Genomic DNA, 16,169 nt, shown 5'->3' with positions numbered 1-16,169 from the left:
TAACTAATTATGCTAACCCATTCGAGCCATTTTCGACCCCTTATTACTTTATTGTGACTAAATCTTGGTTACATCACCAGGCAGCTAGGCAACCATGGTCGCGCGATAAATGATAAAACATCAGGCCGTCCCTATCGAACTTACAAATAGTGCGATAGGGAAGGCCTGATGTTTTATCAGTTATCGCGCGACCATGCCTGCCTGCCTGATATAATAACCTAACCACAAAATTAAAATTTTGAAAAAACCCTCGACATAGTGGACCGATTTTCATGAAACATGTCTAAACTCGTGTCATCAGAAAGTAAACCATTTAATGACACATTACTTTTTAATGTGTTAATAGATAAAGTAATAATTTCTAATAGGTTACCATTTTCACTAAAAGGCTGATGATTAATGTAATATTTGTACAATAGAATCGAAGACGCATTGTATTCAAATCAAATGAATGGTGCCCACACACGCCTCCATAATAACTCCAGTTATTCAGTGGATTTAAAAAGAAAATGTATTGTACAGAAATATTCAAAATACTTGCTACGTAATGGAAAAGTACCAAATGTGTTACATTTTCTTATTTTTAGCGACATTTTGCCATACCGCGGAAATATATAAACACAACGATAAAACTGAGCTGCATAGCTGCGTTACCATGATACTACAAGGGATTCAACTCGATGAAATAACTGATGTTACTTTAATAAATGTCAACGCTGAGCTCGGTAAGGCGCTGCACTCACTCTCGTATCCTATGAGATACATCTCTAGAACATTCTACTGGCCGAACGATACTGTCTTCAACGATGTCTATATCATTCGCTGCCAGAATTATTCCGTTTTCGCACGAGGTCTTGACTCAGTTCGAAGGGACCCTTTCTGGAATCCACACGCGAAATTTATAATCATTATCGAGGATCTCGAAGACAACCTTCAAGATGTTTCTAATTTCCTTACACATAATCATATTTATAACGTCGCTCTTGTCTCCTCGGACTATCGGAATGTATCGGTGTACTCATTCGGCGATGAACGAGATGAATGTCAGCGTCCTGGAAGAAAAAAGCTAGAGAAGCTGCTATCACCTTGTTCTGAAATAGACGACGTTATCAAAACGTTTTCGACGAATACGACAAATGACTTACGTGGCTGCCGTGTTCATTTTGTGTCACATGAATATTGGCCTTTCGTGTCATTCGCATCAAAATATGCTGTCGAGAACTATTTGCTAATGTTAATTCGGAAGTACGCAGGTATCACGGTCGACCTTGTGAATTTTGGAACAGTTGAAAATCACGGAGAATGCTTAAAGAACTTTACTTACACGGGCATGTTGCACGAAATAGAAACATACCACGTGGAGGGAGCCATAGGAGGCTACTCGCTGACTCTCGGTCGAATGATCAACTTGGATTTCATAGACCCTTACATGGTAAATAGTTACAAGATTATAATACCTCGAGCAAGACTGCTCAGCATGTGGTCGGCCATTAGAAAACAATTCGGAGTCCGAGCGTTATGGATTATTTTTGCACTTTTCTGCTTCCTTTGTGTGCAAGTTACTGTCATGAGAATATTTAAGAAACGAGTGAGAGACACTAGTCGGGATATCCTCATCGTCTGGGGTTATTTCCTCAATAACGTAAGCCAGAAAAAAGTTAAATCTGGAGCGTCTTACAAAATAGTGCTGCTAAATATGCTTTTGTATATATTTATAATATCTTGTGCTACGCAAGCGAGTCTGTTGAGCGCCACGACGCATCCCATCCGAGACTATCAGCCCAACACCGCGGAAGAAGTAATTTCAGACTATCAATTTATCATAAGTCCTGATATGTACGCTCATTTGAAAGTGAATCCGGTTATCGACATATCGAACGTGATTACTCCTTGCAAAACGTCCTTAGACTGCATGATGCAGGTTATGCAGTGTGCTGATCAGCCACTGTTCACTATAGCATCGGACGTATACCACGAGAGTAATATTTGGAAGTTTACCGATAAGTATGGTGACTTGAAAATCCATACATTAAGAGAGCCGTTGGGAACGATTTTACAAACTATGTATCTTAGGAGAGGGTCGCCTTTAGTGGTGCCTTTTAACAGAATGCTAGGAAGGATTCGGTCAGCAGGCTTGATAGACAAATTTCTGACTAGAATCCATTTTTCCGAGCGGCTGAAATACAAGTTTAAAGCTCGCAAGCAGAGGAAACCGCGAAAATTGCAGGAGTTGAGAGGGGTGTTCATGATATTTATTTATGGTTGTTTTGTGTCTATTACTGTATTTGTACTTGAATATTTGATATCAATCATTTTAGTGCTTTTCTATACTAACTAAACAAAGTTTGCTGTGAATAATATCTAATATCCATAGATCCAGACTTAACTACGGAATAAAGACTAGGGGAGTGGTCTGAGATTTGATTACTATGAAAACAAAGCACACGCCTGTTACAATATTTTTCTACTCCCGAACTGTTATTCATCATTTACAGGGTAGTGCATAGATCTTTAAACCCCTACATAAAAGTCTATTCCCCAAAGCCAGCGACCGCCGGCTTCCCGCGCATGCGCGCAGTATCGAAAAAACTGAAAACGCATTTTTTGGCTCTGTATGTAACCAAGGCAACGCATTATTATAACGATACTGCGCACGTGCGCGGGAAGGCTTTATGCAGCTGAGCTGACAGTGCAAACCATTGCGTCAAAATACAGGAACAGTGTGAATTTCACGAAAGTTATTAAAGAAAACTATTAAAAACTAAGTGCATGGTAGTAGAAAAACTATTATATGCAACGGTGTTTAACTGATTCAAAAAATACTCGTGGCGTCTTAATAACAAATTGTTACCCACGCCACTCTTCTTTTTTGACCTCCTTTAAACGCCTGTTGCATAAAATACTATTAACCTTTTTAATTAAGGAAACGATAATATTATTACTCATGAAACAAAACTATGGAAACGGTATCGCATATAATAATTTTTTTCTCAGTCACCACCACCACCACGCGCGTTGAACCACGAACGCTGTAGTGTTCGAAACGTCGGGATGAATTTTAAATTCGTTATACGCGATATAATCCATGTCCATAGTTTTATTTAATAACTACAGGAGTTTGAAGAAAACGTGCATATTTTGTTATTAAATGTTTTATAATACAAAAATAAGATATAAGGTTTTAACAACAAAAGTATTTTTCTACAATATTTTGTTATTGGTGGTATGCCAGTAAAAATACTCATTTTCTGTATCAATGAACTGTTTTAACTTATAAAACTACCTACATAAAATATTGTGACGTAATAATTTAAATAAAAACTAAATCTATTTGATATGTCCAAGCGTTTTGAACAAGGTTCTTACATGGTCCTAATTTTCTAATATTTTTTAAGGGAATGAATATGCAGTCCTAATGTGGAATAATATACAAAAATGCATCTGAAGGCGCTATTACATTAGCCAGATTCAGTCTAAAAAATATAAGGCCTTTACAAATTGTATGCGATTTGTTGCAAGGTCAGTAGAGTCCTTAATAAAAAATGTTGTTTTTTTTTTTGTTTTTAATGATAGGACTATTGTAACAGCGCCATATATACTCCAAACATTTCAATTGCTGTATTTTTCATACTCATTATATTTGTACCTAATTTCCTTACATATTTTTACATAGTAATATACGAACTTATTTGTATTAAGTAGCTATTTTGCGTATATATAGTTGGGTCTAAATGAAATACACATTAGGCACTAAAATTTCATATGAATAATGTACTAATTTAAGTAATAAGATGACCTCAAAAAACCTATTTGAATATTTATAAAAATATAAGCTGATAATATTACTCGTTTATGTAAGTAAAGTAATATTATCATTAATGTATTATTTAAAATAGGTACCTAGAGTATGTTTTTAAGGCCTGTTCACACCAGATGCGTGTGTGTAGACGCGTGCGAGCGTTTTGTAATATACTGATTCTTATGACAGACGCCACACCGCTTGCGTGACGTCTGCGGGACGTTTACGCACACGCAGGCGGTTCTGAGGGCTACCACTGTTTCGCGATAGGCTGTAGGTCTTTAACATTAACTACCAACTATCCGCTTTGCGGCTTCTTTTTTTTTAATCTGGACTTGGCACTGATCGTGCTATTTTATAAATACCATATTTACTATTTTCCATACAATGAGATAGAATATTAAAATATCAAAATTTACACGAGCCAAGCCAGGTCAAGCTATAAAAAAAAACAAAGCTTGCCAATGAAACCTCGAAATAAAAATAAGTTTTTTTGCAAAAAAAATCATTTTTGACACAAGCTTTTATCGCCGACTGTACCTTCTTTCAGCAGTCATCTACTGCTATCCGAGACGTTTCTAAAAACCCCTTACTCGATGGGGATACGGCGTTTCATAACAGAGTTCCTATGACCACCATTCTGCTCCATCATCAGATCAGCTCCATGATACCATAATATTGCATTATCACGTGATTTACATATGTGTGCAAAATTTTAGCTCAATCGGAAACCGGGAAGTGGGTCAAATTTAGCTTCTACGTTTTGACGCACACTAACACACTAACAAGGCAAGTTGAATAAAAGCTTGCAAGGACCATTTAATACTAGACTGATATAGCCCATACAAAAAAGCGTACCCCTGAAAAAAGCTTAATTTTTGCTTTAAAACTAGATGGCGTTGTTTCGTAACCCGGGAGTGGAAAAAAACATATTTTCACCCATATTTTTACTTGTTTTTATATTATATTATGAATAACTATCAAAAAACTTTATTTTAATATCAAAATATTGGTTCAAAACACAATTTTTACAAATTATATTTTTTGGTCGTCCTCGACGTAGTTGTGATCGCTTCGCTGGCTAAGTTTGTTCGCAAGTTGTCTAATTATTGCCAAATAAAATGACTAGATGACGTTGGTGGACTAGGAAAATGTCACATCCGTTTCGTTGTTCATTAATATAATATACTTAGTGATAATAAACCTATATGTTGAACTCAAATACGTTCAACAAAACGCAATCATTGTGCCAACAGATGTGACATCCATGTCACATCACAAATGTCATTGTATGATTTATTGAATATTCATAATATGGATATTAAATATTTTAGAATCGCAGCAGCAATGCGAGTAGAGATACAGAATTAATAACGGTATAAATTAATAATTGTATGACCAATAACCTCATACATAAATTTACCAGTTTAGGTGACAGAAGGCGAATCCAATTTGTAAACATTAAATGTGCTAAGGAAAATAATCTTTCCGATTTTCAACGGGACACGGCTGAAGGGGCGAGCTGGTTTCGACTGCGCCCATGCATCTCAATTGTCCAGAAAGTTCATTCGAAGATCATTTTGCTTATAATAATCTGAGTAATCACAGTGAACGGTTTGACAGTATTTCAGCTAACAAGTAGAGAGACTTGCTAGCTTCATCGGTCAGGCTTCGTCTTGGACACAACGCGGATAGTTCAGCGTTTCTTGTATGTCACTCCGAGCACCCTTAACCATCGGCAGCGTAGGCCATGCACTGGCCGACTAGGTGTGGCACTTTGGATTACGTATTTATAATAAATTAATGATAGTTTGTATTGTTTTGGTAATATATTTTCTACTCGTATACTACTCGTTTGGTACTCGTATAAACCTAAACTGAGATAATAAATGAATAAAAAGAAATAATTAGTGAAACTCTGACATAAGTAATAATTAATGAGACTAAATGCGTTTTCACATTATCCGATCCGATATCGGATGTAGGACTGATACCCCATACATTACAGACGCTATCTTGGATTTTTTCCATTTAAATCCTTCCGACATCCGATATCGGATCGGATAATGTGAAAACGGACTAAGACAATAGATACCTTGTTAGTGTTATATACCTATGCCTATGTATATCCCGCCAAAAACATTCTGTAAAAAATAGCCGTCTCGATGGAGCTGCTTGTTTATCTCTAAAAAGTAATGAAATCTACATAAAGTTCCTTACTGCGATTTCTTTATTATTATAGTTAACTAGCCTTTGCCCGCGGCTTCGCTCGCGTTAAATTCGAAAATCTCTCCACAAACTTCCATCCTCCATTCTAAGGAAGTGGGGGGATATAAAAAGAGACAAAAAGTAGCCTATGTCACTTTCCATCCCTTCAACTATCTCCACTTAAAAAATCACGTCAATACGTCGCTCCGTTTTGCCGTGAAAGATGGACAAACAAACAGACACACACACTTTCCCATTTATAATATTAGTATGGATGTTGTGTGACTTGGCCGTTGAAGTGTAGCGGTGCTGGCGACAGATTGGTGCAATGGTGTCATGGAGCACCTGGTTATAAACTTCTTTATACCCTTGCATGCGTATAAAGAAATTTATAAGTTTCATATTCGATGGTCCGAGCTAAGGTTCGTAAAGCCATGAAGCCGAGCTTATAATCATTGACGCTAAACGCCGATCGAAACGAAACGCAGTCTGAAGTGGGCGATAGACGTACGATACGAGCAAGTATGCGTACTTATGGCTCGACGACCTTTTTCGATTGTGTGTCACCGTAAGTGCGTTTTCACATTATCCGATCCGATATTGGATATCGGACCGATAATCCATACATTACAGGCGCCATCTTGAATTGTTTCTATTGAAATCCTTCCGACATCCGATATCGGATCGGATAATGTGAAAACGGTCTAAGTACGCGTAAAAACCGCCGCGCATAGTAGTCGACCATCCAACGCGTACTTGCTCGTACGCCTATCACCCACTTGACGTCGCGCCAACACTTTATGGAAAAAGCGGGTTTTCGACAACTACCAATAAGATTTCAGACATTCAAAAATCTTCAATAATACTCAACTGTTTCGGTCGCACTCGTTTAAATATAGGATAGGATTAGTGTGAGCGAGACGGTCAGGAGATTGATTGTCAACATGATATCTATCATAAACACCGTTCGAAATGGCCTCATTAAAATCTAAATTTTAAATATATTGAAAGTAATATTACTAATCATTGACGTCACGCTCAAAATGAAAGAGATAGAAAATTTGACAGTATGGTACTCTTTTGCATGATTGTCATAATTCAAAATAAGAACAATGGCTTGCGTTGTAAACAGGGACTGAAACATGACACGAGCCCCTAGCGTCATCTATATACTTTTCACTGTATCACTTGTAATGCCGTTGAACTACCGCGTGCGTATTTTAAAAAAAAACGACATTTTTATTCAAATGACACTCTTAGTGACATCTAGCGACATAGATTTACGGCTGCCAACGGGGTACGGTATTTAGTATGGACTCTGCTGGTCCTTTATAATCGTCCTTGGTAATATCTCAAAAATATACACACATAAAACTTACTTTGACGAATAACTTTTTCATCTATACCGATATTTTTGTTGACTTTTTTTGTTAGACATATATAAAAAACAAGCATTACTCGGGAAATATCTCAGTTCATAGCACAACTAAATGCCCTTACCGGAATTCGAACTCATGACCATCGGATTCGCAGGCAGAGGCACTACCCAGTGTGCGTAGCCAAATTCCCAAACGCTTTACGATTCGCTCACTGGTCAGATTTGTCTTTTATTCCATCAGCTATTAAATATTTTTTTATTGAAATCGAACAAAAAAGAAGTCAACAAACTAGAAAATCGGCCCCTATATCTAGTATATCTACAAAATATACACTTATTTAAGAGCACACACATTTCGAGACATGAATCTATTGGAATATTTCATATTTTATATAAACAAAAAATAAAAAATGGGATATGTCTCGCTTCATTTGCAACCGATTCATTTTATTAATATTTTTAAAATTGCTTGGGTATGGTGTATCATATGTCAAAAATCTACCTCTCAACATATGCCGAATTATAACAGTCATGACTCTTTCTGTCCTCTGGTCATGTGAAAAATATTATAGCCTTTAGGCACTGACCTCACCGCGAGCTAGTAAGCTATGAGCTGACTATAAAAGCGAACAAAAGATTCAGCGCTCCCGTGCAAATTAAAAGAGACACGGCGATATTGATAGCTCACCGCTGGGCGAGTAACTATAAACATCGCCGTGTCTCTTTTATTTACACAGAAGTGATTATCTTTTGTTCGTTTTTATAGCCAATAAATCATAGTTTACTAGCTCGTGGGACCAGTGTGTAAATCATTTACATTTTAAAGTGCACTCTTTTTACAGTTTTATGATCTTTTCTGACAAAAAGAATAAGGAGTTGATCACATCAGGGAAAAATGTACCTTTATAGACATCCCTAATCTGTTCAATATAATTGTATTTATTAAACCATCAAGGTTGTTGGCTAATAAATAAATTTAGACCACATACATATATACTGGCAGTATTAATGTATACATATCCCACACAAGTGCCTTATTCTACGCAGCTTGGTGGGAAAACTTAGCGTGGTCCTATTTTATGAGATTAACCTTTTGAACGCTAATGACACATTAAAGATAGATAGATAGATAGATAGATCTTTATTGTTCATTTTCAAGCGTCGTTACTAGTCATGTTTAGCCTGACTGGAAACATAAGACTACGCGCTATGTTGCGGAATTTCATTAGAACGATTTTCTTCGTAATATTGTCTTCGGTTACCGCGATAGTTACTCATGAAATAAAACTATGGAAACGGATTAAATTGCGTATAATGAATTTAAAATTCATCCCGACGTTTCGAACTCTTTACAGTGTTCGTGGTCAACGGGTGACTGAGGAAAAATTACAATGTGCAAAAGCTACCCACATACAAGAAATATCAACGAACCATGACCACAAATAATATAGATTTTTAAGGCAGGTTCACACACTATTAATAAAGTTATACAATATTAAAAAAAAAAAACATTTTTAACATAGTAATGGTAAATTTTTTGAATATTGTATAATGTTTTTGAGTATTTGTGGTCATGGTTCGTTGATATTTCTTGTATGTGGGTAGCTTTTGCACATTGTAATTTTTCCTCAGTCACCCGTTGACCACGAACGCTGTAAAGAGTTCGAAACGTCGGGATGAATTTTAAATTCATTCTACGCGATTTAATCCGTTTCCATAGTTTTATTTCATATTTTCTTCGTACTATACTGACTGTCATACATACATCAAAATAACAGCGCCCTCTTGACAATAGTCATATATTTCTGGTCAGGATTTAAAATGGTCTAAGATGCTACTCAATGAGGAGGCACACTGACATTTAACCCGCCAGGCGGCGCCTGTGGAAGTGCCTAGGCATGTCACTGTCATCCATATGTGAGAAAAAAAAAATCATCTTCTCGCTCTCACGTATGAAATTCTTTATCTGTGCAATGGACTGGTGGCGCCATCTGTGTCTCATTGCGCTGTTCAAGTCGTGGTATTTAAAAAAAAAATGTACATATGTCTTGACCACTCTTTGCTTCATAATGCAATGTCTAAAGCGTTCAAAAGGTTAAACCAGTGTGCTGTATATCATAACCTAAAAACTAACCTACAAATCTTATGAGACTTTCGTTTTGTCTTCGCTAGGACTAGGGGCGCCATCTGTCGCGCCGTTGGGGCACTTGCCGTTGGCTTGAGGTTCCGGCCTCTTCTTTGGGAGGTCTATTATTCGCTCTGTGAGGGCTCGGAGGATGTTGCCGGGGACGGTTTGGTGTTCTTCTACTAGGTCTTCTATCGCTTTTGCTACCTGGAATGGGAATGTACTTTTCTTATATACTCGGGAATGTTTACCTTATTCTAAACAAGAATACACGGGAAGTTCTTGTTTATAATTGAAACTATAATTGAAAAGCAGAATCGATTTTATTCGAAAAACCTGAAACAGAACAATATTCTTCATTATTTTATGTCTTTAACGTAGGGTAGGACTGAATAAGTAATAAAAAGTACTTTGTTTCATTAAGAAATATAAAGCAAATAACGTAACAGAACAGATATTTTTTTATATGAAGAAAACAGCTCGCTACTTGGCCGTTCTACAGGGTGGCCCAAAAATACGTTGACAAACGTTTGTATAATTATTTTTCTATCCTTACACGAATGTTTGTCCTACAAATTAAAAAGTGAAACCTTAATATTTTTTGAACAAATAAATCGAATAGTTTTCAAAATATCCTCCTTTGGCTTTGAAGTGCAAACGCAAATATTAGAACAAAAAATTAACGATATGCCGCTGCACCTCTACTATGACTTCCGTCTAACTTATTGCACGTATAGCTTATAAAATATCGTAATTTTTGTAATCAATAAACGGGCTAGGATTTTAAGATTGATGACAAACTATAATTTATAGTTTTAAGTTAGGTCAATTTACGTAAGTAGGTTGAAACGTATCGAGTTTATGAATATATCCAACCACAGATGTCATATATACCATAGATCAAGCAAACGTATCTACTTAGCGTGTCAAATCAACTCAGTGAAATCCAAAGACGGACGTCTTTACTCGCAGCTTGCAGCTTTCGGGCGTCAATTTTTGTAAGTTGAAGTCAACCAAAACATAAAAAATGCCTCGTTACGTGATATTCAATTGCAACAACACAAAAATTATGAACAATCAAGAGCCTGAGACATATTTAAAATTACAGGCAAGAATCAACTTCAGTACAAAATTTGACACGCTCGGCCCCTATACAAATATATGAATTTGTTTCTTCGGCGTCATCCATATATTACGTCACAGTGTAAGGGGGGGGGGTCATACTAAATGTGACAATCCCTGTTAAAGGGATACAAAAAAGCGTGACATAGGGGGGGGGAGGGGTCCAAAAACCTGAAATTTGGTGTGACGTAATATGTGGATGATCCCTAATCTATCTAAATTAAGTTCTGTGTATCCAACCGAACCGTACGTGACTACGTGTCTTACCTTCTTTGCTAACTGTTCTGGCGTCAAACTCGGGTCATACTCAATCGGCTTCCCCAGATGTGTGACTAACTTCACAGGGAACCCTTCATACACTGGTGCGAGGAGCACGCGCGTAGCCGCGTACACTTTTGTAAAGATTATCTTAAACATGACTCTCAGATACGCATCTTACCTTCTTAGCTAACTGTTCTGGCGTCAAACTCGGGTCATACTCAATCGGCTTCCCCAGATGTGTGACTAACTTCACAGGGAACCCTCCATACACTGGTGCGAGGGGCACGCGCGTAGCCGCGTACACGCGCCGACACGCGCCGCGTAGCCAGCCCACTGTGCGGAACGCTTCTCGCACGTTCCGGGTCACCATGGGGATTATTGGCTGGAAATAATAAGTACACATTAGAAAAGGTTCCTGTTCCTACATTAAAATTTTTCATTTTTAGTAGGCACTAAAAATTCTAGGGATAACGTTGGCGATGTGAAAAGGTTTAGATTCAGTATTGAGTACCTATTTATTTTAACCCAATATTGTAAGTCGAGAAAGATCTTTAAGTCATAGAAGTTATGATGATCCTACCCTGCTGGACTAATCTGACGTGATGGGGGATCCCCTAACTACGTTTTTGTCGTTGTTATCTTCGCTTAACCGGAAAGCAATACCAAAAAAATCCATACCATACCATTTTAACTCATTTCATCATTGAATGTAAGAAGAGTGGTAGATTCTAGATTTGTCTTCTTAAAATACTACTAAACAGTTAAACTTACAACTTTGGCTTGTATAGCGACCCGCGCGAAGCCAAGTCTGTTCTTCCAGTATAGCTTATATGTGTGATCCCCAAACTGGGCCTCATACACTCCCCCCGGGGAGATGGCCAGTGGACTCCCCTTCTGTAGCACGGCGACACATTCCCCGACGGTGCCGGGGATCACGCAGAGGCCTTCGAGAAGCGTCTTCCAGCCTGCGAAAGAAGTTGAAGATCACAAATATGATGGTGACTTCTTTTGTGAACGAAGGTAACTTTTGGAAAGATATACCAAATTTGAAGTTCAAATGAGACTACATTATGCTCGATGAGTCTTTAAATTATGTTGGCGACACTATTCCATAGTAAACAGATATAACATTGTTCAAAGAGCGAGAAGGTATCTCTTTGCGGGCTCCCTTCGCGTATTTTTACTTATCAGGTATCTCAAACATGAGTTGAGTCGATCAGATTTGAGCTTTTAAAAACAGACAGGGAGCGGTTAGTGGTATATAATGCACAGTTGTAATAGTTATTATGATTCACAACGTACAAAGTTATAAGACTTTTTAAAGAACGACGAAGCCCCGCTTTGCGGGGACCCTTTTCCAAACGGTATATATTTTAGCATGCACTTACCAGGTATTTTGAACATGAAATGATCAGCGATGTAGATGTAACCTCTTGAGCAGCAGAATCCTTGCGATGAAATAATACATGTCGATAGGCAGTGCTCCATGGTAGTATATTACTAGGAACACCCTGTATGAAACGTTTAAGGAGATGAACCCCCGCTTTGCGGGGCTCCTTTTCCAAATCAACTTACCAGGTATTTTAAACATGAACCGATCAGCAACTGTGTGTATGTGCTCCATGGTAGTATATTACTAGGAACACCCTGTATGAAACGTTTAAGGAGATGAACCCCCGCTTTGCGGGGCTCCTTTTCCAAATCAACTTACCAGGTATTTTAAACATGAACCGATCAGCAACTGTGTGTATGTGCTCCATGGTAGTATATTACTAGGAACATCCTGAATGAAACGTTTAAGGAGATGAACCCCCGCTTTGCGGGGCTCCTTTTCCAAATCAACTTACCAGGTATTTTAAACATGAACCGATCAGCAACTGTGTGTATGTGTAGCCTCTTGAACAACAGCACTGTTGCGATAAAATAATACATGTCTATGGGAAGCGCTCCATGGTAGTAGATTACTAGGAACATCCTGTATGAAACGCCTAAGGAGATGAACCCCCGCTTTGCAGGGCTCCTTTTCCAAATCAACTTACCAGGTATTTTAAACATGAACCGATCAGCAACTGTGTGTATGTGTAGCCTCTTAAACAACAGCATTGTTGCGATAAAATAATACATGTCTATGGGAAGCGCTCCATGGTAGTAGATTACTAGGAACATCCTGTATGAAACGTCTAAGGAGATGAACCCCCGCTTTGCAGGGCTCCTTTTCCAAATCAACTTACCAGGTATTTTGAACATGAACCGATCAGCAACTGTGTGTAAGTTTAGCCTCTTAAACAGCAGCATTCTTGCGATGAAATAATACATGTCGATAGGCAGTGCTCCATGGTAGTATATTACTAGGAACACCCTGTATGAAACGTTTAAGGAGATGAACCCCCGCTTTGCGGGGCTCCTTTTCCAAATCAACTTACCAGGTATTTTAAACATGAACCGATCAGCAACTGTGTGTATGTGCTCCATGATAGTATATTACTAGGAACACCCTGAATGAAACGTTTAAGGAGATGAACCCCCGCTTTGCGGGGCTCCTTTTCCAAATCAACTTACCAGGTATTTTAAACATGAACCGATCAGCAACTGTGTGTATGTGTAGCCTCTTAAACAACAGCATTGTTGCGATAAAATAATACATGTCTATGGAAAGCGCTCCATGGTAGTAGATTACTAGGAACATCCTGTATGAAACGTCTAAGGAGATGAACCCCCGCTTTGCAGGGCTCCTTTTCCAAATCAACTTACCAGGTATTTTGAACATGAACCGATCAGCAACTGTGTGCAAGTTTAGCCTCCTAAACAGCAGCATTCTTGCGGTGAAATAATACATGTCGACAGGCAGTGCTCCGTGGTAGTATATTACTAGGAAAGGCCCATTTGGAATGTTTTCTAGGCCTTGTATGTCGTAACCTGAAAAAAAAAAAGTTAAATAGATGGTAAAATGTATTTTAACCAGCTTTTGCCCGCGGCTTCGCTCGCGTTAGAAAGAGACAAAAAGTAGCCTATGTCACTCTCCATCCCTTCAACTATCTCCACTTCAAAAATCACGTCAATTCGTCGCTCCGTTTTGCCGTGAAAGACGGAATCAAAAAATCAAAATCAAAATAATTTATTCAGCAAGTAGGCACAGGGGCACTTTTACACGTCACATGTACATATTTAGAAAATATTTAAAATTGAATTGAAATTAAAATTGATTCTATTATGTACTAATTCTAAGTTCTAATTAAAGTTAACTCTATACAATTAATTAGAGATGTAGAAGGTCTCTAAATGTCGAATTACAACCAAGAACTACACTAAATATAAAACCGGCCAAGAGCGTGTCGGGCCACGCTCAGTGTAGGGTTCCGTAGTTTTCCGTATTTTTCTCAAAAACTACTGAACCTATCAAGTTCAAAATAATTTTCCTAGAAAGTTTTTATAAAGTTCTACTTTTGTGATTTTTTTCATATTTTTTAAACTTATGGTTCAAAAGTTAGAGGGGGGGGACGCACTTTTTTTTTCTTTAGGAGCGATTATTTCCGAAAATATTAATATTATCAAAAAACGATCTTAGTAAACCCTTATTCATTTTTAAATACCTATCCAACAATATATCATACGTTGGGGTTGGAATGAAAAAAAAAATCAGCCCCTAATTTACATGTAGGGGGGGTATCCTAATAAAACATTTTTTTGCATTTTTTATTTTTGCACTTTGTTGGCGTGATTGATATACATATTGGTACCAAATTTCAGCTTTCTAGTGCTAACGGTTACTGAGATTATCCGCGGACGGACGGACGGACGGACGGACGGACGGACGGACGGACGGACGGACAGACAGACATGGCGAAACTATAAGGGTTCCTAGTTGACTACGGAACCCTAAAAAGTACAAATACAAAAAAAAGTCTAAAATTACTTTAGAGGTGCAAATGGCTCTAAATGTCACAACTAAAGATAAAATGTATATCTACTTAATCTAATTCTCCTTAGAGATGTATATGGTCTCCATGAGTCAAAATCATATATTTAAAATATTCACTAAAAGAAAGGAAACAAACGACAACCGAACAAAGTGTCCTAATTTAATAAAAATTTGAATTAAAGTTACTAAGTTATAACAGCCCCAGTAAGCTTAAACAGACCGGTCTTCACAGACGGCACCCGTTCACGGACAAACAAACAGACACACACACTTTAGCATTTATAATATTAGTATGGAAGTATGGATTAGAGGCATCCTTTTTTAACAGACAATATTATATTAACTTGTACCTATATATTTATGTTTAATTTGATGGTCAAATGAATACTAAACAAGTGTTTTGAAATTGTACTATGTAAATTACTTCAAAAACTTAGTGCGGTCGTGCCAGGGAGTACCTATCTAGCACGACCACAACCCATGTCGAAACTCCGAAACCATAAGGGTACTTTTTATAAAAAGGTAAGTACAGAAAAGTACATTTTTTTTCGTGAATTTGTACCACTACAGAAATTAAAAAAATCATTAAATATAGTGTGGTCGTGCCAGGAAGTACCACCTATCTAGCACGACCACACCCCATGTCAAAACTCCGAAACCATGAGGGTATTTTTTTTAAAAGGTAAGTACAAAAAAGTACATTTTTTTTTCGTGAATTTGTACTGCAACAGAAATTTAAAATCTCATTAAATATAGTGTGGTCGTGCCAGGGAGTACCTACCTAGCACGACCACGGGCCCTATGTCGAAACTCCAAAATCATAAGGGTACATTTTTTTTAAACGTCAGTACAAAAAAGTACATTTTTTTTCTTGAATTTGTACCGCATCAGAATTAATAAAATCATCCGTGGTCGTGCTGTATAGTATCACACCGTTTTGTTGTGTCTATATTGCAATTAGACTGCTCCTGTTGACTTCGCAATTCATTACTTTTATCAGATTCGTTTCAAACGCGATGTTACTTCAAGCATTTTTCTCATATGGCGGAGACTCCAGAAGTGTTAGACATAGACATATTCTAAATAAAATTAAGAAACTAGTTCTAAACGAGCGCACTGACTATCATTTGGCCGGACGGTAACGGCGGGCAGTTACTCGGAAATGTCAGTTTTTTATCATGCAGAAAGACGGGTTAGATAAGCACACTGTTTAGTGGCGAATTCTCAATATATGAGACTCCGGTACCTATTAAAATTCATTCTTCCCTGGTCCTGGTGGCACTGGTCCTACCGCGAGCTAGTAAGCTATGAGCTATCGGCTATAAAAACGAACAAAAGATACTATAGAAGCACTCCC

The 16,169-nt window shown here is 37.7% G+C and overlaps 2 protein-coding genes across 6 annotated transcripts in view; one reads left to right on the top strand and one right to left on the bottom strand.

Annotated features, from left to right (window-relative positions):
- The first annotated feature begins 388 nt into the window (after positions 1-388).
- Positions 389-2,717, top strand: LOC125237982. Its single transcript, XM_048145244.1, has one exon. The coding sequence runs from the start codon at positions 548-550 to the stop codon at positions 2,336-2,338; it is 1,791 nt and encodes a 596-aa protein (XP_048001201.1). The 5' UTR covers positions 389-547; the 3' UTR covers positions 2,339-2,717.
- Positions 2,718-9,000: 6,283 nt separating this feature from the next.
- The window catches only part of LOC125237918 (transmembrane protein 68), a 52,734-nt gene continuing 45,565 nt past the window's right edge, over positions 9,001-16,169 (bottom strand). For 4 of the 5 annotated variants that reach the window (XM_048145153.1, XM_048145151.1, XM_048145154.1 and 1 more), the window contains 4 exons: positions 13,645-13,809; positions 11,665-11,858; positions 11,072-11,275; positions 9,001-9,717 (listed from right to left, as the gene is read on the bottom strand). In XM_048145153.1, the coding sequence (XP_048001110.1) occupies positions 9,529-9,717; positions 11,072-11,275; positions 11,665-11,858; positions 13,645-13,809 (752 nt within the window). In that variant the 3' untranslated portion in view covers positions 9,001-9,528. Of the gene's footprint in view, positions 9,718-10,899; positions 10,982-11,071; positions 11,276-11,664; positions 11,859-13,644; positions 13,810-16,169 lie in introns of all 5 variants that reach the window. The other variant, XM_048145152.1, reaches the window with a different exon arrangement.

The sequence above is a fragment of the Leguminivora glycinivorella genome, chromosome 22, assembly GCF_023078275.1.
Source record: "Leguminivora glycinivorella isolate SPB_JAAS2020 chromosome 22, LegGlyc_1.1, whole genome shotgun sequence".
Classification (NCBI taxonomy): Eukaryota; Metazoa; Arthropoda; class Insecta; order Lepidoptera; family Tortricidae; genus Leguminivora; species Leguminivora glycinivorella.
This window is presented reverse-complemented; position numbering and strand designations above follow the sequence as displayed.

Excerpts from the sequence above, each read along its gene's own strand:
- LOC125237982 (XM_048145244.1), top strand. The coding sequence starts at position 548 with ATGGAAAAGTACCAAATGTGTTACATTTTCTTATTTTTAGCGACATTT.